The following is a 27981-nucleotide window of genomic DNA, read 5'->3' as shown; positions in this document are numbered from 1 at the left end:
TGCTCATACTCAGTAACCACCATAGACATTGAAGGGGGACAAGCCCACATCCAAAATAATTAGAAATGGCCAAATTGTAGCCCACCTCCGCAGCCCAATATCTGATATATGACATTTGAATTTTTGACAAAAAGACAAGGCTGTTAAAATTTGAGATATCAAATCAAAGAAGGTGGGACATTAACAGGTACCAAACATGAAGCGCGTCGCTGCAGTTAACCGTGTAAGATAAGATGTAAGAGTGTAAGATAAGATGTAGCTTAACATTTATTATTTGGCAACTGTTTTACGACAGAAATACTAAATTTCGCCGTTTTGAATTGACAAAATGCTGTCATTTACGTGATTCGTGTAATTCATAATTGCACAAAAGTTTGTTAGAGAAGCATTTGTTTAAAAATCTTGTTCTTTATTTCCCTAAATCCTTTAATTTATTCAAGACATGGTGACCGTACTGTATGGATCACTCCGCTTGTTTGTCATTTTTCAGTGAGGTTGTTGTTTGTTTTGCAGGTTACATCGACTGTCTTTGAATCATTTACTCAGCTGATTCGTTTAAAAACACTCGTTCAGGAAGGAAACACGTCTTTTGTGTAGATATTATGGCTATGTAAATACAGTGCTACCTCTAAAGCATTGTACGTAGTAATGGTGAAAAGACTTTGCGATGTGCCAAGGCTTTATATCAAAGCCACTAGATGACAAGCCTGCAACCTTTAGCCAAAAAAGCGTAACACCTAATGCTAACGCTGCGGTAAACACAGCCAGTATGCAGGAAAGGGGACCAGAACATTTTAAATTATTAAAAGTGAAATGCATCACAGTTTATATTCTACTAATGCTAAAACTTCTAGGTGCTGCTGAGGCAGTCAGAGCTAGTTTCATTGGTCATTTTGATTGGTTGTGTTACAGATCAACCCTGCATGTATTGACCAATCAGCATCCCGGATTAGTGAGTATAAATTCATTAAATCCTTTTGTTATTTTGCACAAATAAATCTTAGAATGAACTACTTATAACACCAGTACAGTACAAAACAGTACATGACACATTTTAATGATATCTCTGTACATAATTTTATTTACATGATACAATTTCGCAGTAATGTCGGATAACAAGATTATATGCGCAATACATATAATAAATAAAGATGGTTTGTACAACTTGCATAACTAAAATCAAATCAGAACAAATGGTTAGTTTTACTGTGTAAACGGACAAAGCTCTAAAATAAAACAGCGCTGTGCAGCCAGACCCAAAAACAGGAAACGGACTGAGCCTCAGATTAAAAGATGGCGTTCACGGAGTAGACTAGTCGCATACTCACAACACAAGCACACTCAAAGGGCTGATTAAATGACACTAAACAATACCATTAATTTCTTACCTGAATTTAACACTCAATACCCACTGAATAGATCAATCACACACACAAGAAAGGTGAATTAGAGGAAAAAAAGAAATTGACTTCTAGTATGATGTAAAATACTCATTTCACTAACCATGCAAAACACCCACTTAAAATTCAACTCTCTGAAAAAGCCCAGGAACCACGTTCATAAATTGGTGTCACATTACAACTCAATGAAAATTATTAAAAAAAAAAAAAATTCACTTAATGACTTAAAGGATCATGTGGGAGAATCAATAGAGTTGTGTGTTAGTTGCCATGTCCAACCCCATCCATAGTTGACACTGTGGTACCATGGATGCAAATTGCTCAACTGATCATGAAGTATTCTGGTCTGGCTGCATTAAACCATCCGGACAGGATTATATATATATTTTTTTTTTCACAAGTCTGTCAATGAAAACGAAAAAATCTTTTTAACATGAAAGAAAAAAAAAAAAAAAAAAAAAAACCCCAGCATCACTCCAAAAGCTCAATAATTGACGTAGTCTGATGCTCAAGCAGAAAAGTGGATGATAAATGTTGAAAAGGCTGACTCTAATGGGAGGGTGAAACGTTCGACCCGGAGGAAACAGAAGAGCGTCCATTTGCTACATGAGCCAGCCATGCACTGTTGCTCTGACGGCGCTCGGGTCAGAGCCGTAACAGTCTTCAGAGAGTCCTGCATCATGAGACCAACCAGGAGACACGATCACAAAGTAAACTAATAACGATCACGACGGACAGTCAGCCTTTAACACAAGAATCAGATTCCAGGATACTCAGAAACAGACATGTTAGGCAAATGTCTCTGGCTTCATACCTTTTATAGACTTTTTTTTTTTTTTTTTTTGTTCTTTTTCCCCTCATTTGTTTTAACTTGAAGCTCATATACCAACAACAGAAAGCAAAAGAAAGATGGAAACAAAGTGATCACTCATGCATTGGCTTAGAAACAAGATTCTTTCCCATACTGTAATTAAAAAAACTAGTCTTTAGAATCACAGGTCAAAGTGCGAGTCCTTTTATCTGATCTCTCGCAAAATCGAGGTGAAGACGGCGAGAGGTTTATATTCTCTGAATCTTATCGGCGACCACGACGGGGTTCTCCTTGCGGATCTTGGCGGCAGCCTCCGCCTTGTAATCGTAGGGGCAGTTGTGCTTGTCCGAGTAGCGATGAAGTCCACAGAAGAGATTCCCACAGCGGCAGTCGAACCCTGACAAGGGAGACATCAGCATCAGAATGCGTGGATGGAGCAGTTATATCTGACCTACAGAACGTGCGGGAACATGCTGGTTCTGCTCACCTGTCAGGCCGACCTTCTTGCGGCACATGAAGCATCTGTTCTTCTTGGGTTTGGGGGCTTCGGGTGTCTTGGCCTCTTCCCCGTCAGCTGTGCTCGGAGGTGCGGTGGACGCTGTTGGCTGAGTGACGACTGGAAAGAGACACAGGAATTAGCATCTAACAAACACCCTGAACACAACTACATGCCAAAAACCCATAACGCATCTGGCATTCTCTTCATCTTCAGTGTGCAGGCCTTTTCTGTAACTTTTTGCCAATTTTAATTATTGTGTCTTAGACACACCTAGACATTTGACTTTTTCCAGGCACAGAGGTTTTTTGTTTTGTTTTGTTTTTTTTGGTGATTTCTTTAAATAAACCATCTCATTGGAAATTTTATCAACACTACTTGCAAAGCCAATAAAGTGAATCACTCTGACTACCTCTTTTAGCAATAAAACCAAGACATCAGTCAAACAAATGCAGCATTTTAAACAATCTGCAGGACTCTAAAAACATTAATGGATATATTGGGTGTCATTTATGACATGATCGTACGACAGAAAATGGTGCGTACAGCCGTTTCCACGCAAAACTTGGTATTTTAATCAATATGGACATGAGCTATGATGGACTATGATCAAACCTCAAAAGTTTTTGTGACCCATTAAAAATACCATACAAGAAGATTTTCTTTTTTTCTTCAGGGGTTTAGCTTTACATGCACAAATAACAGCATAAACAAAATAACATGAGGACACACATCACACACCTGTAGCGCTTCTGTGAACCAAGAAAAACTGAATAAAAGTCTATAGGCTATAAAAATGAATAAAATAAATAGGATTACATGACATATTTCCATTTACATTAACAGATCAACAAAAGAAACTCTGCAATGCTCATTTTTGTGACACTAACACATTGTACTTGTTTTCTTCATATCTTTGTTTTATTAAATCCAAGTGATTGCGTGCGCACAACATCAGTTTTAGCATTTCTAACTTGACATTTCAGCCATTCAAACTAAAATGCTGTCAACCAAACATAAGTTACACTGCTCAAATTAAACGGTCCGCTGTAAATCAGCATGCCCAGCGCCCAACCACACACATTTTTTGCACATGTGAAGGATGCTGTATCTGATTTATGTTTTATTTTATAGTTAATATATAATTTATTACTTTTATTACTTTATAACTTTTTCATTCTTGTTCTGTTCTGAATACCGTTAAACTTTGTGGAGGGAACTGCAATAGGCCTATGAATATTTTGTTTTATTTACCGGTATTATACATATAATGTAATTGTTTGCAATTACAAGGTTAATGGGTGTTTTTGGTGTAAAATGAATTTCTCTTTCATGAGATTACTTCCTCTTCTTGGTCGGGTTATGTTTCTCCATGTCGTAAACTCTAGGGGTGAGGCTTCAAAGCCGTGAATTTTTAGGGCTGTGATATTTAAATGACGATTGTATTCACCCGCCACATTTATCAACATACGATAGGATTGCCAGCATACGAATGTTTGATGAATCACACGTGAACCCTGTCGTAACATGATATGAACATTTTAAATTGTGCTAGCACTCCATTCTGAACACAGCTTTAGAGTTCTTGAAACGGGTTCAGCTGAGACACTTCCTCAAATCTGAAACAGAAATACCAACCTGGTTCAGGAACTTCCACTTTTGGCGAGACCACCTCGTCATCACAGGAAATGCTCATCTCCGTCATCTGTTGTGTAACCGGAAGGGCAGCAGTGGTGCTGTTGGGCGACTCGGCGCTAGCAGCAGAAGAGTTGTTTAGTGTAGCTTCAATGATCTGGATGGCTGAGGCTTCAGAGGTAGGACTACTGGTGACACTGCTAGAAGCTCCTGGAAGAGACCACATACCCTTAGTGTTAAATGAGACGCTCAAGGAACAATTGATCTTACGAACACGTCCGATCTTCCCTGAAGGTGTTCAAAGAGTGGAAACACGTACCCATTGTGCTAATAGGACTGACGCCCCCATTGTTTTGTCTTGTTAAATGTTCTTTGTAACAGACCGAGCACATGCCATTGGTCCGAGGGTTGCCATAGAAACCACACCCGGTGGCACAGAGCATGGGCACGGGGCTTTGATTGGTCTCCTGGGCCATCTCTCTCTGAAAGTGGGCAATTCCTGCAGACAATAAAACACAAAGATCATGAAAATGACAGCATGTGTGTGTGAAGTGTGAATCAAAGACTGCAGCTGGCTTCATTAAGAGGATTTACACCGATAAAGGCCCTCAAAGAATCAGATTAGGGGTCAGACGTCTGAACACTTTTTTTTGGGCATCGGTTTGGCATGAGCCTCATCTTGGCATGGAATCACCTGATTCAAGCCGGTTCCTGCAAACTCACGCCACAGATCATGTGTAACTGTTTTACAACCAGACAGAGCTGAATGCATGTAGGTCAACCTGTAAGACTTCCTGGAACCCGAATTTTGTTTCGCTGTCCAAACACAACCGATTCAACCGAATTAAATTCTTCATTAAACTATATGGTGTGGCTACGTCAGAAAAGGAAGAAGGGACGTCAGAAGAACAGGACTGTCCGTACTAGGATCAATCTGCAATGAAAATACTGCTGTTCACCCATTAGCACCAAAAGTTTAGCCAGCAAGCTGTAAATGAGTTTATTTTCTGACGTAAGCACACAATCATGAGAATGTTCTAGGTAAGTGGTTCTCAACTTTGACTCCAAGCCCCCCCTTTGTCCAAGAAAATATTTAAAGGTTCTCCTATCTAAGCTGATGTACTTCTGGGGCCTTTATTGGACGTGCAAATAATGAGCCTAAATGTGACCCTGGACCACAAAACCAGTCATAAGGGTCATTTTTTTGAAATTGAGACATCTGAAAGCTTAATAAATAAGCTTTCCATTGATGTGTGGTTTGTTAGGATAGGACAAAATTTGGCCGAGACACAACTACTTGAAAATCTGGAATCTGAGGGTGCAAAAAAACGCCTTTAAAGTTGTCCAAATGAAGTCCTTAGCAATGCATATCCACTCACAAAAATAAATTTGATATATTTGCAGTAGGAAATTTACAATATATCTTCATTGAACATGATCTTTACTTAATATCCTAATAATCTGTGTCATAAAAGAAAAATTGATCATTTTGACTAGGGGTGTAAGAAAATATGTTTGGCGATACTATATCGATTCTCAAACACTGTATCGATATTCATTTATTTACTTATTACTTACTAGATTCGTGGCTTTGTGTTCGGTTTAATCCCAACCGCTAGTCGCTAGATGTCAGCGTTATCTCAGAACGTAAACTGACGTGGAGAAGCACAAGGTGCGTGCATCACTGGCGTTAGGAGTAGCAAACCCAGCTCACAAGACGACAATTATTTTGGCTCCCGCCGTGGTGTACAGAGCTCATGTGGACTCATTTTGGTTTCAACTATAAAGAAACCACTAAGGAGATCGACAAGAGTCATGTTTGCGAAACAGGCCATGTTAAAATCCAATACTCGGGAAACGCATTGAATCTGAGAGCTCACTTAACATCTCGACGCCATCCGCGCTGCTGAGAGGCGTTTCGACAGAATATGTAATATGTACTGCACACTGTCCTCTCAATAACAAAATAAACAACAAAAATGACAGCAGAAAGAAAGCATCTGATCATAGGGATGTGCATGTGTTTGCACCAGCTCTGTTCAGCACTTCAGTGAAGGCACGTTTATTTAAATAGCACTTTATACAATAGACTGCTTTAAAGCAAGCAGCTTTACAGTATTAAATATGAAAAAGTCATGCAGTCATGGAATGGACTATGCACTTTCTGTTACTTTAGAAACTAATACTTTAGAAATTAAAAACTGCTATTCTGTGAACCTTTAAAACATACACACCTATATAATCCTGCAATCACTTTACTAGGCTATTTTCCCTTTACTTAAATTGCACAAAATAGTGATTTGTTATATAAATGCAAAGAATACTGTCTTGATTAAATAAAATAAAGTTTTTTTCTTTGTCAGGTTTTATGCATACGCTGGTGTTCTTTATGACAGTTTTTTCTAAAATTAGATCCTCTTTCTAAAAAATAAATAAATAAATAAAATAAATAAATAAATAAATAAATAAATCGCCTTTCTTACAGTATCATAATATAATCACAATATCTCGTATCGTAACCCCTGTATTGTGATTCGTATCGCATCTAGACATGTGCCGATATTCGGTAATGCGATATATCACGATAATGAATATGCACGATATTGTTATCGTGGGCACTTCAAAATACCGTAAATAATTTATTACCAATTATTAAAATTTTTATAATGCATTTAAGAACACTTTCCCCTTCAACCGTATAAAATGCACAATACCGCTGTATTCTGCGTCAAAGGGACGCGCTCAGATGTAAACAAGCCCAACATGCACGAGAAGCACATGGCGGAACGAGTGAAGGAGACGCGCTGAATGAAAGTGCAGGTTCACTCTCTGGCAGCGGAGGGCGCTGATGGAACAGCAGAATGCAGCGGTTACCCCGGAAACCCCGCAAACAAAGCAACTGCGCTAGTGAAGTTTTTAAAATGCTTCAAACAGCCATTCATTTTTTGTAATCTCAATGTTGTTCATCACAGCACTAAATACTTAATACTTAAAGACTTAATAGGCTATTTATTTTCAAACATTTTTATATTTTAATCTGGACTACAACATGCCCTATAATGATTGAAAATGTTCTGATTATTTGTTATTGTTCAGTAAAACTTTGAGACATATTCATTATTACCAAACTGACAATGAAAAATACTTATAAAGCATTAATTATTCTTAATGTTAATTTCTTAGTTACTGTTTAATAACATTACTAAAATCAAAAGAACTTATTTAATGGACCTGAGATAAAACTAACAATGATTAGTTGTATTTCCTAACTAACTTTAACAAAAAAAAAACAAAACAAAAAAAAACTTTGTGACAAATCTAGCTATTGTTCAATCTTAGTTAATGCATTCAATAATGAGACCTTATTGTGAAGTGTTACCTGTTGTTCTTTATAGCCAAATTCTTTTGCACTTTAATCTGTTTGAAATGTTTACTTTAAATACAATACACACAAAAAAAAAATAAATAATAATAATAATAATAATAATAATAATAATAATAATAATAAATTATATATATATATATATAAAAAAATATAAAAACATTCAGAGATCTGAGTTCTTAAACCTGTTATACTATAACAACTTTTTTTTTTTTGCATCTTATTTCAATATCGTGATAATACTGAATACCGTGATAAAAGCTTCAGCAATTAATCGCAACATGAAAATTTGATACCATTACATGCCTAATCATATTGCCAGATTCTTGGCAATACACAGCCCTAATTTTGACCCATACAATGTATTGTTGGCTAATATTGCTACAAATATACCCATGCGACTTACGATTAGTTTTGTGGTCCAGGGTCACAAATGTCAACGTGAGACCATTTCTAAAATTTATAAAATGACTGTAAATACAATTTTCCTGAATACATCTCTTTATAAATCGCAGCTGATCTTAAATTCTAACTCAATTAACTCCACCTACAGAACACCCACAAATGTGTCTCTGAGAAGATGAATGGCACTCATCAAAAATGGGCAAGGAAATTCATACCCCTCTGTTTTAGCACTGCTTGTTCACACCTCAGATTTAAAAAAGACTCAAGAAATGGGCGTGTAAAGCTGTGGAAAAGTGGGAGTGTAGAGGGTGGGAAGAGGGGAGACACACTCATTATACAGACAAATTAATATTTTAATGTGAGTGGGGGAAGAAAAAAAAAAAAAAAAAAAAAAAAAAAAAAAACCAACAGAGTTAGGGGCACCTTGATGCATTTTAAAAAAACGACCCTACGAACACAAACTCACAAAAATTATCAGTAGAGACTAGTAACAACAATCATGAACAAATCAAATACGTTCTAATAAATTATTCTTAACAAATCAGCATAACTTTCCAGAGCAACTGGTCTATATGAAAAATGAGGAAGAACATTTAAAAATGTCTAATACTTTCTTTTCGTTGAACAAATGACACATCAGTTTAACACAGAAGGAATAAAGGCATAGTTACTTTTTTTGTCCATTCTTCTTTGAATTTTCGGTCTACATCATTGTCTTGTGGGTATCAGAATTACTCATCGTGTCATCGGCTTCATGATCAGATGTACTGCTGTATCAGTGTCCTTATTTGCACATATGCATTTCATTTAAAGAAGACACTATGAAATATGCGCATTGGCAGAGCTGGTTCATGTTCAGAGCACTACACTATATGTCCATAAAAACTTGAAACATGCTTGCTTTGGTCCAGATATGAACTATGATCCGTGTTGCGAGTGTTTAACACATTGTGGCACGCCGTGTGTTACATATTAAATAGTGTTACAGTCATATTTTCAATGTGTTGGTAGTCAAACTCCAGCTCTGACCGCATCATGACGAAAATGCAAACAACACTTTTGTGTTATTGTATTGAAGAAACAGCTACAGTTATGACACGACAGACACTTTAAAATCAGTTAACACGTTGCTCGTTTGCACATATAATTATATTAATGCATATTGTGACTGCCTATTTATCTTTACAATTTCATATTATGACGATTTAACTGAATTACAGGTATGAGTTCCAACATGCATGCTCGCTCTTCATTTGTCATACGCATAACATTTTCACGTCACTTTCTGTCTTTATAAATACTGATTTGTTCCTCAATACTGACATGATAAAATCAATGGTATCTAGGATCAAATCCAATCGTACAAGCATTTTATAAATCAGCCCTAGTTTATTGTTGTGAATCTTTATTTTGAGTTTTTAATAAGTTTTTAAGTAGTATTTTAATTACATTCGAGTCATTAAGACTTATCAGGGCCTCTGGTTAAGAATCGTTGTCCTAGGTTGTTTGTTTGCCATTTTTTTTTACTTTCTTGGTAAACATTTTCTGAATTTCTCAATACTGCTGTGAAATGAAAGGAAATGAAGGAAAAAGTTTGTCCAAGTTCTCCATCTTTTCCAATTTTTGTTTTTATTTGTTCTACTGATTCTGTTCCTTTATTTATTACTGACTGTTTACAACAGCAATTACATTAAGTCTACATGCCACTGTTGTAATTCATTAATATTTAGATAGTTGATGACATACCACAACACCATAACTTCCAAAAACATTGTGAGACACACTGCACCATTTTAAACAGAACTTTCCAAATTCCTTTATGATTACTTTGCTACGGAGGCCATAGATGACCACCACCACATGGTGGAAAAAAAATATGATATGGAAGGGGAGGGAAAAAAAAAAAAAAAAAGTCAATTTTTTTTGCGTTCTCTCGCAAATGTTTTCATTCCCCTGAGAAACTTTGCGTTCACCCACAAAACGTTTTGCGTTTCCCCGAGAAACATTTGCGAGAGAATGCAACAGCATTGACAAATAATTTTTCCTCCATCTCATGTTTTTCCTTCATGTCCCTTTAGAGGTTCTGTACTTCGCGTAACACCTCATCATTCGAGCAAGAAGAAATAAAAAATAAATAAATAAAAGCAATGAAAAACTCAAAGTTAAAATTCATGACACTCCCCCATAGGGCATAACCTAAAATCTTGATATTGTTTAGGGCTGGGTGATCTGACAATATATCATCATGGCGACAAAAGTATCAATCAATAGATAATTTGCCATTTCATATATGGTGCAATATGTAAATAAGCAGTTTTAAGCTGCACAGAAGTTACTGACATGTTACAGTGATAAAGCAACAAGTCCCCATACAGTGGCAATTATGCTTGACAACTAGCTACTGTTTAAACAGACCTTGCAGTAAATTAAAAACTTAAAGCGCTGCTTGTCATTTTTTTTTTTTTTTTTTTTTTTTTTAAATCATTGATTTATTATATTTGTTCTTATTAAGTAAGACAAAATAATATTAATAAAAAAATACCCATATTGTGAAATAATATGTCATATCATCCACCCCTGGTTCACAGTCACCTTAACTATCCACTTATATTAATAGTTAACTTTTTAATGGGGGTTTAACTTTTTTGCTGCTGTATCAAAATAATTGTCAGTACCAATTGCACTGGCATCAACTACTGAAATGTAGGTATTGTGACCACCCTACAAGGCAGATGAAGTATGACTATGTTGTGTTGATGGGTAAATGCTGACTAGCAGTGTGAGATGTAAATATATCTGTACGTGGAACAGCTGGAACATTCTGTTCAAGCAGAGACCGATTACAGCAGCAAACACAATCCCCATCCAAGCCCCTGGAGCGGAAACATGTACTGCAGACGCTTTCGAGCAATGAACCTGAAATCCGTCAGGAGTGACATGTCGGCGTGGGCCCCCGGGGTTTAGGGGGCCTCTCGTCTCAAAGTAAACAAGATTGCAGCATTTCACCTCCGCCTTTTGGCATCAGAGGTTTTCCCCTGAAAAGCCACCACATGGCCTGCATCACGTGCGTGTGAGCCCGCTGCCCTTCGCACTCGCTCACACGGGCGGCTGGATTAGTTTTCATCCGTCACAAGGGTGCAATGTGACATGTTGTCCTGAACAGCCTCCACCATGCGAACAGCAGTGTGTCCTGACTATAAATACCCCCCCATAGTCCTGACCTGCCTCCATTACATCACCGACATCTCTACTAGGAGCTGGTTTGCAAAGCACCCCCCTCCCTACGCATTGCCTTATATATTTTGATAAAGCCAAAAATGGCAAAGCCCCAACAGGGCTGTTTTTTCAGCCGATTCCCAAGTGTGTTGGCCATCTAGGTCCATTTATCCCTGTCTGGATGACAGCAAATACATGGCATATAGGGCAAAACAAAGACATGAGAGATAAACCAAGTCAAATATTTGAACAAAAGCAAACCATTAAGCTAAAAAGACACCATAAATGGAGAAAGACCGCAGAAAACCTTTCACTCAAAGCTCACGTGTCTCAATGCACCAAGATATGAAGCATTTAAACGACAAGTACAGTTTATACAAAGTCTAATAGTGCACTTTACAATGCAAACACGGTGTGTGTGTTATTCACACAGTATGTGTACTTTTAAACGTTATATATAGAGCTATATCAGCGTTTGAGGCCTCATAATGAAATCCACTGAGTCATGCTAACACTAGCATCACGGCTAACAAACACACACTGACATATAAAGCACAAAAAAAAACACTCAACACAACAGCTGCTGCCCTCAAACTGTGTGTGGTGTTCAGTATGAGGGGTTTGTGATGATGAATGAGTGTGGATGGATGGTAATGTCCTTGTTTATCTACTTTATATCTAGGTCAGGGTGAATATGCTTTGTGTTCTCCTTTGTTTCAAACACTCTTCCTGTTTGAGCCCAAGAACAAACCTTAATAATAAAAAAGCACAATGATCCACCACCAGAACGTTAATTCACAACAAATCAGTCAAAATATTTAAGAACAAGCGGCGGAAAAATTATTTTTTACGACGTTTATTCATTCACTCAGTGATAAAGATCCACAAACTAGCTGGGCTTTGAGTTTCCTGTATAACATCTCGATCGATACACAAAACGACACCAAATAAAACCGAAAACATTATAATAGAGAGTTAATTACTCGAATAATGATATTAATGCATAAACAGCCAATTAACTGTACGTTATCTGAATAAACACTCGAAGAGAAATATGCAGCTACCTGCAATAAACGATCTTATTTTTCGTCTATGCAATCTTGAAGGACAAAATCAGTTTAAATGCGAAGCAAACAGCGCGTTACGAATAAAATAAGCGTGTTTAAGCATAAATCTGCCGTTTTCGTATCATATTTCAGCTTTTAAGTTGAAAGGAACAACAGGCTAATTTTACTAGCTAACATGCTAGCATCAGCTAACAACCATATTTGGTTAAACTCGCCAAGTTCACCAAGTTCATCAATTTAGACTAACAACTGACACATTAAATGATGTTATACCAACGAATAACTCTGGAAATAAAGATATTAGACTTACTAGCTGGTTATTTCACCAAAACTAATCATATTTTCCTATAACGTTAGCATAAGCTTTTAAAGCGTTGTAATTGGGGGAAGTGTTTTACTTGCCTTATCTGAGTAAAAAGAGAAGCTCCCGGAATAAAGAGACTATATATTAAACCCTTCGCGTTGGTCTGTGCCGTTAGTCCGCTGACGTGTGTGTTTCGGTGTGTATGTGTGTTTTTCTCGCTGCTGTTTGTTGGTTTTCTTTAATAGCGGGCGTGACGTCACGAAGATTGACACGTCCGCGGGGCGGGGCCAACTGCGCCAGTCATAACAAGTTTACTGTACAAAAACAACCTTCTGCTCTGAAGCAATAGTTCTAGTGCAATGGGCAGGGATTGCATTGCGCTGTCATGATTATCAAATACTTTGTTCACTACATTAGTGAGAGTTGTAAATGGACTGGTTCGTCCTAAATTTGAAGATGTTTTGACAAATTGAAGCAGAAAAGTCAAGTGAATGAGTTTTGCCTAGTGATTTCCAAATTAATTCTGAGTGCTGTGATAGTACTGATAAAACAAACAGATCTGCACACCCTTACAATGTGCCAATTTTCCACAATTTCAACCCAAATATCAGTTACTATAGTTAGCTGAAACTAGCCATTACTGTCATTCATATTACTTTGATTTTACAGTATGGCACTGGATACAACATGATGTTTTTAGTAAGAGAAGGCACAAAATGTGTTCGAAAGTTACAGCCATATCAAAAGGTAAGATTGTATCGAGATCCAAAACGTAATAGTAAGAAAACAATTTTTGAACGTACACTGTCTGTGCAGTCCATTGGTGGGCTGAAGGTTATTTTTACATGAGCTTGTATCAGATGTCACCGCACTGTGATCTGCTGACCCAGAGAACAGCCAGAGCTGAGCTCTGTTTGAAGGACACATTGATCCAATCAAAACACATTTCGATCAAGGCAGATACAAGACGAAGATACTGGAACATACTGAATACTGGATGCCTCAAAATGCAGTGAGTTGCCTACCTAGACAGCACTTTTTGGTGTTATAGACACATTCAAATGGCACAGCAATGGTGATGGGGGAGGCCTTTTTATTTGGTCTTTTTAAAAACCAGGCTTTGTGTGTTGCTCGTCTCTTGTTAATGAATTTACATGAAAGTAGAAGGGTAGAAATGGACATAAAACTCATATTAATGTATACATTATATAATAAAACAACCATGATTAAGCTAAGAACCATTTGGCTTGAAATCTTGTCAGTAGGAAAACAATTAAATGAATCTTTTGTTGGATGTCTTCATTTCAAAACAACCCTGGGTCTGTTTTGAAAGCACTCTCGTATTTTGCCCCCTGGTTATATATAGAGCTGGAATCTGATATGAGACCAACTCACACTCCATGTGAAAGGAAAACACCACTGCTTTCTGCTCTTAAGTGATTTCAAAGCCAAGGAATGAAGCAAATAAAGATGGTGAAGACTTGATTATATTCTTACCTGTTTGGCCGTTTAAGGGATTTCCTCTTTATTCAGCAGTGTAGGTGCATTATCAGTCAACAAAGTACTGAGTTACACCTGATAAAAGCAATGATTAAATTACTTTAGTCATCTAATTTTACTTTACAGACCCATCTAATGACATGTCTTTGTTAACACCTATCAGCTTTGATTAATGAATGAAATTATGGACTGAAGTTTTGTATCGGCTTGTAACAAAACCTGCCATTTGTTAATGACAAATATAGTGGTGCGAGGTAAACTCCCATCTTACACAGTTGTGGTCAGAATTATTGGCACCCTTGGTAAATGTGATCAAAGATGACTATAAAAAAAAATATATCTGCATTGTTTATCCTTTTGATCTTTAATTCATAAAATTAGCAAAAATGTAACCTTTCATTGAAGAAAAAGAATTGAAAGTGGGGGGAAAATTCACATTTTGAAATAAATGTTTTTTCTCCAAAACACGTTGGCCACAATTATTGGCACCCCTAGAATTTATTTATTTATTTTTTTATTTTTTTTTAGCACACCAGGGTGATCATGAACATGAAATTGTCCAGCCATGACTTCCTGTTCCACAGGAGTATAAACATACACAAAGGCCAAATTCCCTTAATCATTCATCACAATGAGTAAAACCAAAGAATATAGTTTTGATGTGCAGCAAAAGATTGTTGAGCTTCACAAAATAGAAAATGGCTGTAAGAAAATAGCTAAAGCATTGAAAATCCCCATTTCCACTATCAGGGGCAATAATTAAGGTGTTCCAATCAAGTAAAGATGTTACAAATCTGCCTGGAAGAGGACGTGTGTCTATATCGTCCTAATGTGAAGTGAGGAGGAGAGTTTGAGTGGCCAAAGACTCTCCAAGGATCACAGCTGGAGAATTGCAGAGATTAGTTGAGTCTTGAGTCTCAGAAAGCCTAAAAAAAAAAAAAGATCAAACAGCACCGACATCATCACAAGTTGTTCGGGAGGGTTTCAAGAAAAATCCTCTGCTCTCATCCAGAAACAATCTCCAGCATATTCAGTTGTCAGACAAGACTGAAGCTTCAAAAGGGACCTGCTTCTATGGTCAGATGAAACTAAAAAAAAAAAACCCCACCAGATGGGTTTGGTGCACACATGGATAAAAAGTACCCCATGCCCACGGTTAAATATACTGCTGGATCTTTAATGTTGTGGGCCTATTTTTCTGCTAAAGGTCCTGGACATCTTGTTCAGATACATGGTATCATGGATTCTAGCAAATACCAACAGATTAAAAAATCAAAACCTGACCGCTTCTGCTAGAAATCCGATAATGGGCCGTGGTTGGATCTCCCATCAGGACAATAATCCAAAACAAACATCAAAACCAACACAAAAATGTGTCACTGAGCACAAAATGAAGCTTCTGCCATGGCCATCCCAGTCCGCTGACCTGAACCCTAAAGAAAATGAGTGGAGTGAACTGAAGAGAAGAAGCACCAACATGGAGCTGGGAATCAGAAGGATCTGGAGAGATTCTGCATGAAGGAATGATCTCTGATCTCCTGTCTGGTGTTCTCCAAACTCATCAGGCATTATAGGTGAAGACTCAGAGCTGTTATCTTGGGAAAAGGAGGTTGCAAAAAGTTTTGAATAAAAGGGTGCCAATAATTGTGGCCAACGTGTTTTGGAGAAAAACTATTTCATAATGTGATTTTCCCCCACTTTCAATTCTTCTTCTTCAATGAAAGGTTATGTTTTTGCTAATTTTATGAATTAAAGATCAAAAGGATAAACAATGCAGATTTATTTTTATAGTCATCTTTGATCATATTTACCAAGGGTGCCAATAATTCTGACCACAACTGTACCTGATAAAATATTCATACCATGACTAAAAAGGGCCTGCATCAATGAAATCAGCTTTCAGCTTTCTGGGGGAAAAAAACAAAACAAAAAAAAACCCTGACAAAAATTGAACAGTTGACCCAAATATGAAAATTCTGTCATCATTTACCCACTATCGTTCCAAACCTTTTTGACTTTCTTACTTCTGCAGAACAAACACACACACACTTGTATGTGGTTTACGGGGACTCTCCATAGACGTAATGGTTTTTATACTGTACAAACTTTATATTCTGTCCCCCTACACTACCCCTACCCCTAAACCTACCCATCACAGAAAACTGTCTGCATTTTTTGAATTTTAAAAAACACCGTTTAGTATGTTTTTTAAGCCATTTGTAAACATGGTTTGAGGACAGAAGTGTCCTCATAAACCATGTTTACGTTGTAATACTCATGTCATTATACACATTTGTGTCCTCAAACCATGTATGTAAGTACACACACGCACACACACGATATCTTAAGGAATGGTTGAATAGCTTTGGTTAATACAGTGACAAAACTGCATCAACAAAAATAAATACATAAAAAAGGACAACAAACATACACCTTGAAAGAGCATTAGTTGATTTATTCTTTCCACAGGACACCATGGAAAGTAAATTTATTTACAAAATCTGGAATGTTGAATAAATGCATACCAATCATCTTAATAGTAGCTGCTTGTGGAGAAACCTTTGACATAGCTATACATTAAAAGGGCTGCTTCTTTGATGCAAGTTATTGCTGGTTTTAAAAACATAATCACTAATGCCATGAACAAATTATAAACCTTTTAAAAAAAGTATTTACATGTTGATTAGTAATCTCTAAAGTCAAAGTAAAGTGTACTAAATAAATAAAAATAAAAGTGGGACAGTAAAAAGAACACCAGTTGTTTTTAGTCACAGTTCGTTATTACGTTTTTACAATGTCTTTGCAGACAAAATAAAAAAAAGTGACAGTCGAGGGATCTACGCTAGACTGATTCGTGACAAAATTTACGTAACAGTGTCCCCAAAAACATTGTGTTGAGTGAATCATTCACAGCAAAAAAGGGGGGGGGGGGGGGGGTAGTTTTATCACTTTAATCATTTTCCCCCAAAAAACTAATCAAATGTAGCAAATTCATTTACAATCCATATGCAATGCTGACCCAAAGCTTAATAACAAACTTTGAGGTCAGCACGTCAATGCTAAATTAAAACTGGGATCGGAACTCAATAGTCAATCAATTTCAAATGAACTGAAGTCGAGTGCTCTTTCACATCAAATTGTGGATTTGTCACATTATCAGTATGTTAATTTGATTACTTTGATTCAATTAGCGCTCCAGTCTACCGAAGAATACAGCGAAGAACAATCAAAAGGAGGAATTTCATGCAAATTATACACACAGTACTACAATCGACAGTAGGTCATTCTCCTCATATGAAGACAGGGCAAAAAAATCTTTCATGGCCTTTCAACATGGCTACTTCAAATACAAACATTACGATTAACGTTTTACAAGGCTTTGTAGCTTTTCGAATCTATTTGCTATTGAAGAAGTTGATTTATCAACATACAATGGAACGACAATCTTCATAGGGGTGTTTGGAAACAGCAGTGCAATCGCTAATGTGACGTGACGAGACATTCATTCGCACACTATTCAGACTTTACGAACATTTTTTTTTTTTTTACAAAAAAATTTGAAATGCCATTCCTATGTTTTCGTCTTTAAAAGATTTACAATATAAAATGCTGTATCATTGAGAAATACTAAATGGGTTTTCTTTATTTATAAAAAAAATGCAAATGACTGCATCTTGCGAATGGAATAAACGACTTTCTATTGCTCTTTCGCCCACTGTGTCATACATCAGCCCAATAAGGCCACTGAATGTGCGGCGTGGATCTGTATGAGTATTGCTCTGGGTCGAACCCATTTTGTGACAGTTCAGGGTCTATGGCACTTGACATGTTGTTTTCTCAGCCCTGCATCGAAGCCCCGAATAGCAAACGTCCATGACTGCAACACTAGTCAAATGTTATAATGTTTTCGTAAGAGAATATAATATCACATCTACAATCTTCTTCACAGAATAAAAAACCGTTTTGATGACCTCCAAAATGAAATAAGAAAAGAAAAGAAAAAAAAAAAAGTTTGAGCGCGAATGCTTCGGATTAGTTCAGTGGCATTGGAATCGGGTGGCTGTGTTGTAGAAGTCAGAGGAAAGAAGTTCACGTGTCAGCAGTTTCATGCCGCCCAGCCACAGTGTCCCAATATGCTTCGGTTAAGATAGCTTGAACCACTTTCTGTTTGTGTCTTTTAGTAAGGCTGTTCTCTTTCGAAATCCTCATGGAAGTTCTTCATCGCGTTCCTGTCCATGTTTCACGTACAGGGAGCATTTCAGCGCATCCTTCCAGGTGGCATCTGGGCTAAAGTTTGTGTCTTCCACTTCTGTTTGGTGGAAGAGACCCTTCTTTCACTGGAGGAACGTTCCAGAATGTATAGAAAGCTGAGGAGACTAGAAGAGTTTCTAGCATTGAGATGGATGAAACAAGTTATTCACCCCAATGAGAGGAAGTTTTCTTCACAAGGGTAACCTGACCACCAGGCCAACAGATTTCACATCCAGTCCAGTTTAGCTCACCCCAGTTCTACATTCATTACCACAGTTAGCACATAGCATTGTCTTCCAACTCAAAATCTCACACAGGTCATAAAAGTGGTTTTAAAAATCTTTAAAATAATAAAAAACAAAACGAGTGAGATTTGATAGAGAGCCCTGCCCTCAAGCGGTCAGCTACAGCTCATGTCCCACAAGAACTCTACCCAGGTGATGTCTTATAAAATGAAAAACAAAAACGATCTTTACAAAAAGCACAGGTTTTCATATCAGTTGGAGTGCACCAACAGGCTATCCCACAGTGAAGGTGCATGCTTCCAGACTCTGTCCGTCTTCCACCTGATGCAGTGGTTTCGCCCCTCTTCACCGACGGTCAAACCTTGTCCTGTTTACATCAGCTCAGATTAACTACATACAGCACACTGGCTTCTCTCGGTACAAAAATAAGACAGTGCACATTCAGATCTGTCAGTTATGCAGCCATCTCTCGAAAGATGATCAGGTCGACGGTGCTGGGGAACGTCTTCAGAAGGGATACAGCATGTCCGTGATCAATGTTAACAAAGCTGTATCCGTTTGCCTGCAAAGTGGATGTTAACTGATGTTAGTGAATTACTAAGGTGTGGAAAAGTAAAAAATGTGAATAGCAAGAGAGGAATTGACAAAATTGATAAGTAGAAATGACCTGGATGATCTTGTCCCCAGGTTGAAGGAGTTTTGAAGCCGGTCCCTCTGACTGAACCCTCGTCACGAAGATGCCCTGTTGATCATTTATGATTTAAGAGTTGATTATTCATTAGGCTAGCTTAGACTTCAGTTATATAAAAGTCTAGTATATACACACATACAAGTGTGAACATCCGTTTCGGAGTGAACATATACACCCAAAAAAAAAAAAAAAGAAGAAGAAAAAAAAAAAAAATCACTACAGTTGAAAAGTTTTGGGTCAGTAAGAAAAAAGCCTTATTCTGAATAAGGCTGCATTTATTTGATCAAAAATATAGTAAAAACAGCAATATTGTAAAATATTATTACTACTTCAAATTACTGATTTCTATAGTAATATATTAAAATGTAATTTATTTCTGTGATGGCAAAGCTGAATTTTCAGCATCATTACTCCAGTCTTCAGTGTCACCTGATCCTTCGGAAATAATAATATAATAAATAGTATAAAATATAATATAACATAGGATTTATTCATTTGGCATAAGCATTTCTAGATGACTGCAGACCTAAATGGTTGCTCTCTTGGCAAAGTTAAAAAATTATTTTGTATATTTGTTTAATTTGTATCTTTATGATGTTTCTCTAGATACAATTAAAGGGTTAGTTCACCCAAAAATGAAAATAATGTCATTTATTACTCAACCTCATGCCGTTCCACACCCGTAAGACCTTCGTTAAACTTCAGAACGCAAATTAAGATATTTTTGTTGAAATCCGATGGCTCAGTGAGGCCTGCATAGCCAGCAATGACATTTCCTCTCTCAAGATCCATTAATGTACTAAAAACATATTTAAATCAGTTTGTGTGAGTACAGTGGTTCAATATTAATATTATAAAGCGACGAGAATACTGCTTCATGAAGCTTCGGAGCGTTATGAATCTTTTGTGTCGAATCCGCAGTTCGGAGCGCCAAAGTCACGTGATTTCAGTAGTTTGGCAGTTTGACACGCGATCCGAATCATGATTCGACACGAAAGATTCATAAAGCTCTGAAGCTTAATGAAGCAGTGTTTTGAAATCGGCCATCACTATATAAGTCGTTATTTTGTTTTTTTGGCGCACCAAAAATATTCTCGTCGCTTTATGATATTAATATTGAACCACTGTACTCACATGAACTGATTTAAATATGTTTTTAGTACATTAATGGATCTTGAGAGAGGAAATGTCATTGCTGGCTATGCAGGCCTCACTGAGCAATTGGATTTCAACAAAAATATCTTAATTTGTGTTCCGAAGATGAACGAAGGTCTTATGGGTGTGGAACGCCATGAGGGTGAGTAATAAATGACATTATTTTCATTTTTGGGTGAACTAACCCTTTAAGTTCTACTGTTGAGTTTAGGTTAATGAACCTGAAGTTGAAGACAATTCGAAATTAAAGCTCCAGAAATGGATGTGGACACCCTATTTAAAAAGAAACTGAAGAGAAAAAGAGAAATACTGACGTTGTCGTCTGGGCGGAAGGGATTCCCGCGACCACCCACTCCTCCTGATATACTGAAACCCAGCTCAGGATTCTTCTCGATCTTCACATGGAGCTGAGAACAAAGAAAGATACGCGTGTCACACAAACCACAGCACTTGAGTTTACATCACAGTGATGCCTAAATACTTGTTTGTCTATTAGTTACCACTATCCAATATCTCACACAGCCTAGGTGACGTCACTGGAATAAGAATTTAATTTCACATTAAATCACAAGGCTTTTACATTTTAAAGGGGACCCTTTTCAAAAGATGTAATATAAGTCTCTGGTGTCCCCAGAATGTGTCTGTGAAGTTTCAGCTCAAAATACCCCACAGATCATTTATTATAGCTTGTCAAATTTGCCCCTATTTGGGTGTGAGCAAAAACGCACCATTTTTGTGTTACTTTAAATGCAAATAAGCTGCTGCTCCCGGGCGCTTTCCAGAAGAAGGTGGAGCCTTAACAGCACGCACTTCGGTTGCTCAACAACAAAGCTGGAGTATCTCACGCAGTCAAAATGACGATTGTCAGTAACGTGTTCAGCCTTACATTGTTCAAACCGGAGTTGGACACTGATGCAGAGACTCAGGAAGAACTTATAGAATTCATCTGGATGTTTCTTTTTTAACTAAAGTTAAAAAAGTGAAATCATAATCAAGGACCCCTTTAACGATAGATCTTAAAAACAATTTATATAATCATTTATTTGGAATAAAACCAAAAATGTTTATTAAAGCAAATAATGTTAATCTTGATTACCTGTTGACTTACACCAGACGCGAGTGGCGGGACGCAACAAAAGCAAATAAAACCCATTATAATCAGTGATGCTGTCTACACTGGACGTGGCGTTACACCAAATTTCCAACAGTAAACAGATGTACTTCAAGCGCTCGCACTACTTCTGACACAAAAAACAAATGGATTTGCAACAGTCACTGTGTCACATACAGACTCAAGCTGCTGCGGCGCAGTGCCGCAACTGTTGCGTCCGGTATAGACACGGTGTTAGGCATGATGGTCTATAGATGTGTCTACATTTAAAATATTGAGATTTCTTTCAGACTGGTGCTCACCTCCTGCTGCAGTGTCTCGTGTGGGACCCGTGGAGGGCCTGGGGGCTGCTGGGACACTTTGAGCATCAGATAGTCGATGAGCTGCTCTCGTGAGGGGTGGCGTGCCATTGCTGGCTGACCGCAGCTCATGGGAGGTCTCACAGGAGGACACATTTGGCCGTTCATCAAAGGCACCTGAGACAGAAAAGCACACACCAAACCATCAAGAGATGACAGACAATCTATCTCCTTAAAACTTAATCCAGTGCATCATTTTTTTCCATTTAACTCTCAGGTTTTGGCACAAGCCTGTGGACCAGACAGAGGCTACTTTCAGAAATACAGTAGTTGTAGATTTATGGTCTCTATGATGAGATTTCTGTGATGTGGAAAACCCAACAGGCCTCTTTAACCAGACTCAGTGAAATCAATGAAATCACACTCTATTCAGTTATAATTTGTGACATTTATTTTTATCATAACTGAAATTGAGTTAAAGGAAAATTACTGGGCATTTTCAATAAAAGCCAAAGAATGGTCCTTTAAGAGTTTGTCTGAATGTCACTAAATGTCTACTTGATATGATGTGAAGCATTTTTCAGACACCAGGGGGCAGAAAGTTCCCAGTAAACATTTCAATGAACCATGAATCTGATTAGAAGAACAAGAAATCCATGTTGACTGATGAAGAATCACGCTTTTAGACCTTTACTTCTAATTAATCCACCTCACTAAATGGTTTAATTCCTGAGAGACTAAGAAAACAATGATATATATATATATATACACATACATACATACACGTCATATATTTTTTTTAATGATAATTTTAATTTTATCTTTTCATGTGTTTATTGCAGTCAGTAGTGAGAACATCCGCACTTGGTTTTATGTGCTAGAAAGATCAGCTCTAGAACACGTCTGAGGTTTCTTTAAAGCAGTGCTTGTTAATTAGGGCTAATTAATCACTGCTGGAGTCAGGCGTGCCCACTGTGTCGATATCTCAATCCAGTTCATTAGCACATTAAATACAACCAACAGATGAGGTTCTATAGGATGCAGTCATATAGGAGGCATTTATATGGATAAGTTTAAATGATATTCCTTAACATCACTGCATACATATTGTTCTTCATGAGTGTATATAGCAAAACATCTGAATGTCATCTCATTTGATAAGTGTCCAAATATTTTTTGTCTCACTAGTACATAGTGTAAAGCACTTACTTTTCTTAGAGTGTCAATATGGTAGCCCTGTTGTCCATGAGGACTGAAGACATCGTCCTGCAGGGAAACAGCACAAAATGTCTCAATCTTTGCTATGGGAAAAGGTGTACTGTATTTGATCATGCTTGATTATTGACCATTATGGGGTGTATTTTGAGTACTTTTAACTACAGTGGATGAGTATAGTATTAAGACATACAGCTAAATAAGAACTAAAAAAACAAACAAACAAACAAAAAAAACCTACAGCCATTTCCCATGAATGTGGAATTCCCAGTAAATTTGGTTCATAAGCTTGTGTTGATTATGCTCCTGCTAACTGTCATTTCAACCAACAGGATTGTTTACTTATGGTCCTCTAATCAGCTAGGTTAGATCAGCTATTATGCTTACTAATTCAACAAAATGAAAAATCAGGCTAAACCACATTTCAGGAAATATTTCATAATCATATGAAATACTTTTCAGGATTTCATGAGCCTCTCAGCTAAACTGATAACCCCCCCAGAACTTTCTTGAGCTCAGATCGTACTTAAGCACATAGATAGAAATAGTGTAGAGTGTTTGTTTCCAGGACTTTAGTGTATATGGTTTAGTAGTTAGGAATGTTCTTAATCTCGTATTACTTAGACAACCCAAAGAAACAGAGCAATTGTGCAAACCAGCCGACTCTGGATATAAGCTGAGAATGGTGAATTTGGGGTGGGGGTCTTAAGCTCCATAAGGGCCATTCCAGTCAATACTTGCTGCTTAGGGACAGTTTGTTTGCTGCTCAAAAACCAGTTTTCAATATTTTGCAGAATTGTGTGAAAAAGAGCAGCTTGGACATTCTGCTGAATATCTTTTGTATTTCACGGAAGAAATTTAGTCATAAAGGTTTGGAACAACAGAGATTACAGAATTTAAATTTTTGGGTAATCTAACCTTTTAACTGACTTTCCTAATCCTGTTCCCAGATGTCTCCCTTATCTGACCCATTCATTTTAGGCCTTGCCTTTAGCAAGATGGTTGGAAAACATTCAAAATTCAGCTTAAGTGTGTACAGATATTGTTGATAAGGTGAAAAATGCCTCTAAATTTGTTGGGAACACAGTCTAAACAGCAAGCAGAGAGAATGACCCTTTGGGGACTGAGCGAGACTCCACTGTGCTTCTGGGAGTTTGGGAAGGTGAGGTCTCAGTGGGGCAGTACTTACGCTGGGCCCATGAGCTCCAAACTGGTATCCGTCTACAGCGCTAAAGGCCAGAGAGCTCTGACTGTCATCGAGAGTGGCCAAAGACCGAGATAGAGCACTCTAAACACATGATGACATGCACACAAACACACATGCATTTAATGATGACTTCAGTGAGCATGCATTGACCATGAGTACACTTTGAAACATGCAAGGGTTAGAGTATGTTTATGTGTTAATATCCATACACAAGCATGCAGAAAAATACTGGGTAATGAGCATTTTTATGAGAAGGGAAAATAAACAATATCATATGCATGCAGTTAATGCTGAAGAATGGTGGAGTGTGGAAATTCAGACTCGAGGTTCAGAAACTAAACTGTGAGTGCCCATGCAAAGCTATGTGGTTGCTATGGTGGTCTGACCATGTGTCCAAATGTGAATACTTCCCTACTATAAAGTTCATAGTGTTCATAAAACAGCAGTCGAAAAGTACCTGGATGTAGTACCTACTACTTCCAGCGATATTCTGAAGTGCTCATCTGATGAACACTTTACTATTTCTTAGGTGTGCTTGATTAGGAAAGGAGCTAAACTCCACAGGACAGTGAACAAACCCTTAATTCCAAGTATTAGCAACAGCTATGCTTGCCTTTGTATATGCTATTCGTAAGAACAACCATACCTTCTCCATCTTCTTGGCTTCGATGTGTCTCATGACCTGATCCCTCCAGTCAGCTGGAACCCTGCCACCTCCAACTGGCCCATCCAGCAGCGAGTGCTCTGACTTCACCCTCATGCTGGGCCTCTTGCTGGGGCTGCCATGCTGGTAGTTGAAGTCGCTGACGGACATGGTCCTCTCTGGAAGCTCGTGAGGAGGGGGCCGGGCACTCTGTGGCCGTGGAGCGTTAGGTCCATCTATGCTGTACGTGCGGGCTGACAATGGTCTGTGGAGAGCCTGGCTCATCTGCAGGGGGCCACGGCCCGCCACGTGAATGTCCCGATAGGTCATGTACTCTCCTTCCATTCCTGGCATGCGACGTGGGTCCTGCATGCACATGGAGGTGCCAGAGGATCCGCTACCTTGTCTCTGCAAGGTGCCACGCTGGCCAACAGGTGGCAGCATCCTTTCTTTGGCCCACATGTCTGGGGTCTTGGGCGGGCCACGTTGTTGGGGCTGGGGGTATGGAGGGGCGTTGTTGCGGTTGGAGTAGTTGGTGTTGGCAAGGGAGTGCTGCGGCGGCAAGTAGGGCTGCTCGGGAGGTACGGGGGTACGTTGGCTCCACAGGTTGTCTTTGGGGACTGTGCTACTGGCATACTGGATGTTGTACTGCGGCGGGGGGCCTGCAGGGTAGCGGGCGCTGCTAACCGGAGGTTTGGAGCTGGAGAGCAAGTCGGAGGATGATGCAGAGGATCCAGGGTAGATCTGCAAAGGTTGATCGTTGAGCAAGGACGCAGATTTGGACCGGACGATGCTCTGGCCCTGAGCAGCAGTTACAGATGTTCTGGTTGCGCATGCCACTTCATAAGGGGGGCTTTCTCCCTCGATGGAGTACAGCTTCATCCCTCCAACTTCCATGTTAGCAATGCTCTGAGATTTCACCACTGGGGCCGGTGGACATTTCTTCTCTGGCGACAGCTCCTCTGTGCTACGAGAAAGACTCATATCACTTAACGCTGTTATACCTGTCGAGACAGTCCTCGTAGACTCGTAGCGCAAGGGAATTTGATCCGTTCGGCCATTGAAATTCTCCCCAGAATGGGTTTTTTGAAGCCGGTTCCCATTCTCAAGGTTCTCGAGTGACAGCATGGCATTGTTGTTGCTTGACATGGACTCCTTGGCTGAGGGACTCTTGGTCCTTTCCAGGTCCTCATACGACACCATGTTGTCAGGTGGGAGTTTGGCCACATTCATGTTGATCTGATCCCACTTGCTGTACTGCTCTGTCACACCATTGTTTATGCCCTTTTCAATGAGGGCAAGTCTCTCCTCCATGGAGAGACTGTAGTCGGCCATCTGGTCCGACTTGCTTTCATAGCTCTGCTGGTTCTTCAGGATGGTCTGTAAGGACGTCTCAGAACCATTACAGTTCTGGAGTAAAGGGGTCATCTGCTTCAGCTGGTTGAGGTTTTCATCCTCTTGTCTGAGTTTAAGGGAAATCAAATCAAGTTAGAGAAGGACTCTAGCTCTGTTTCAAAACCTATTGAGCTGCCTTTCTGTCTACTACCTAAATGGGCAGCTGCCTTCTAAGTAGGAAAATACATTGTGATTCTTTTCTCTAGATACTTTGTAAAAAACTGATCTAGTGTCTAACATTCTATAAATTCATATAATTTTTTTTTACAGTTCTCAACTAATGAAAAAGCAAGTCTAGGTAGGCAACACACTATTACTTCTGCCTTCATTTCATATATCTTTCTAATGATAAACAATGTTTTTAAATGTTTTTGACCCCTTTTCGTATTTAGTTGAAACAAGAGATGGAAATAACTATGGAAACAACTCCGACTTGAACGTAGGTTGAATCATTTCGTTTGGACAGTTAATGTAAATGACTAGATTAAAAAAAACTATTTGGCGACTTGAGACCCTTTGTAGAAGCTGCAGCATCACATTTTAGTGATTTTTCACTGAGAAATATTTAATTAAACACTGTGGTTCATTGTCATGTTTTTGACATGTATTCAGGGTGTGTTTGTACCTGTTCTTGGGGATGAGAGGCATCTTTGACTCTCTTTCTGGGGTGCAGAGGGAGTTGTCCTGACTACTGTCTGTGGTCAAGGACACAGAATCAGACATGCGTGAGGGTGAAGAGCAGTTGCTGTTGTTCTGGTTACTGTTGGCCACAGTCTCATCCAGCAAAGAGTCGGCATCTTTCCCATCATCTACATCACCAGACACAAAAAACATTATATGCATATGCGAGTTCTATCACACAGCCTATTTTGAGAAACAATTACCCACATTAATGGGAGAATTATTAATTGATATTAAAGAAAGTGCTTTACCTTTTTTGTCCTTGCTGAGGGCCACTACTTTGGGCTGGTTAATGGAGATTTCAATGAGTGGAGGTCTCATTTCGGCTATCTTCATTTCCTCCTCATCAGATGACAGCTCCTCTGAGTCCTGACCACACAATCACATTACATTAAAATGCTAAAATTCAATATATTACTCCATTTTTCATCCTGCTTCTATAGTGGTAAAATGAAGTCATTTTTATATTCATTTGTTTAAATGATCCCTATGATAAAGCATGACTTGACATTATTAAATCTCACATAATACAATATGAGCAAATGTCTCCTGACAGAAACTTCACATCCACTCATAGTTCAAGAGAATTACTATTCAAGAGAATAATTTACATTTATTTTTATAGATTTAACAGACCCTTTCATCCAAAGAGACTTTCAAGTGAGGAACAAAAGCCATTCTTCAAGGAGCAAACAATATTCGTAGTATACACTGCCAGGTTTATTTGACAACTAATTTTAGAAACAAGCTAGATAAGATGAGAAATGCAGAGGAGAAATGTTTGTGTGTGTGTGTACGCATAGGTGCATTGGTTCAAGGGTGTGGGGTAGTTAAGTGCTTGTGAAAGAGGTGCATCTTCAGCTGATTCTTGA

General features: G+C 38.3%; 2 protein-coding genes across 9 annotated transcripts in view; both read right to left on the bottom strand.

Annotated features, from left to right (window-relative positions):
* Nucleotides 1-1052: 1052 nt before the first annotated feature.
* On the bottom strand, nucleotides 1053-13012 carry zfand5b (zinc finger, AN1-type domain 5b). 5 transcript variants are annotated; one of them, XM_051907740.1, is made up of 5 exons: nucleotides 12815-13012; nucleotides 4662-4841; nucleotides 4346-4552; nucleotides 2699-2827; nucleotides 1053-2608 (listed from the first exon to the last, which is right to left on the bottom strand). In XM_051907740.1, the coding sequence occupies exons 2-5, from the start codon at nucleotides 4816-4818 to the stop codon at nucleotides 2460-2462; spliced, it is 642 nt and encodes a 213-aa protein (XP_051763700.1). In that variant the 5' UTR covers nucleotides 4819-4841; nucleotides 12815-13012; the 3' UTR covers nucleotides 1053-2459. The 5 variants fall into 5 exon arrangements, with proteins under 5 accessions (XP_051763700.1, XP_051763702.1, XP_051763699.1 ...); XM_051907742.1 differs by having other exon boundaries at nucleotides 4346-4549; XM_051907739.1 differs by lacking the exon at nucleotides 12815-13012 and adding an exon at nucleotides 8801-12807 and having other exon boundaries at nucleotides 4346-4549.
* A 3638-nt stretch (nucleotides 13013-16650) lies between these two features.
* erbin (erbb2 interacting protein) overlaps nucleotides 16651-27981 on the bottom strand; it is a 77798-nt gene continuing 66467 nt past the window's right edge. For 2 of the 4 annotated variants that reach the window (XM_051907763.1, XM_051907765.1), the window contains exons 18-26: nucleotides 27361-27478; nucleotides 27054-27237; nucleotides 25037-26495; nucleotides 24373-24471; nucleotides 23178-23234; nucleotides 21972-22145; nucleotides 20873-20965; nucleotides 19380-19454; nucleotides 16651-19274 (exon numbers count right to left, since the gene is read on the bottom strand). In XM_051907763.1, the coding sequence (XP_051763723.1) occupies nucleotides 19167-19274; nucleotides 19380-19454; nucleotides 20873-20965; nucleotides 21972-22145; nucleotides 23178-23234; nucleotides 24373-24471; nucleotides 25037-26495; nucleotides 27054-27237; nucleotides 27361-27478 (2367 nt within the window). In that variant the 3' untranslated portion in view covers nucleotides 16651-19166. The remainder of the gene's footprint in view (nucleotides 19275-19379; nucleotides 19455-20872; nucleotides 20966-21971; nucleotides 22146-23177; nucleotides 23235-24372; nucleotides 24472-25036; nucleotides 26496-27053; nucleotides 27238-27360; nucleotides 27479-27981) is intronic. The other 2 variants (XM_051907766.1, XM_051907767.1) reach the window with 1 other exon arrangement.

This window comes from Ctenopharyngodon idella, chromosome 10, assembly GCF_019924925.1.
Source record: "Ctenopharyngodon idella isolate HZGC_01 chromosome 10, HZGC01, whole genome shotgun sequence".
NCBI lineage: Eukaryota > Metazoa > Chordata > Actinopteri > Cypriniformes > Xenocyprididae > Ctenopharyngodon > Ctenopharyngodon idella.
The sequence above is the reverse complement of the archived record's forward strand: the minus strand, read 5'-3'. Positions and strand labels throughout refer to the sequence as shown.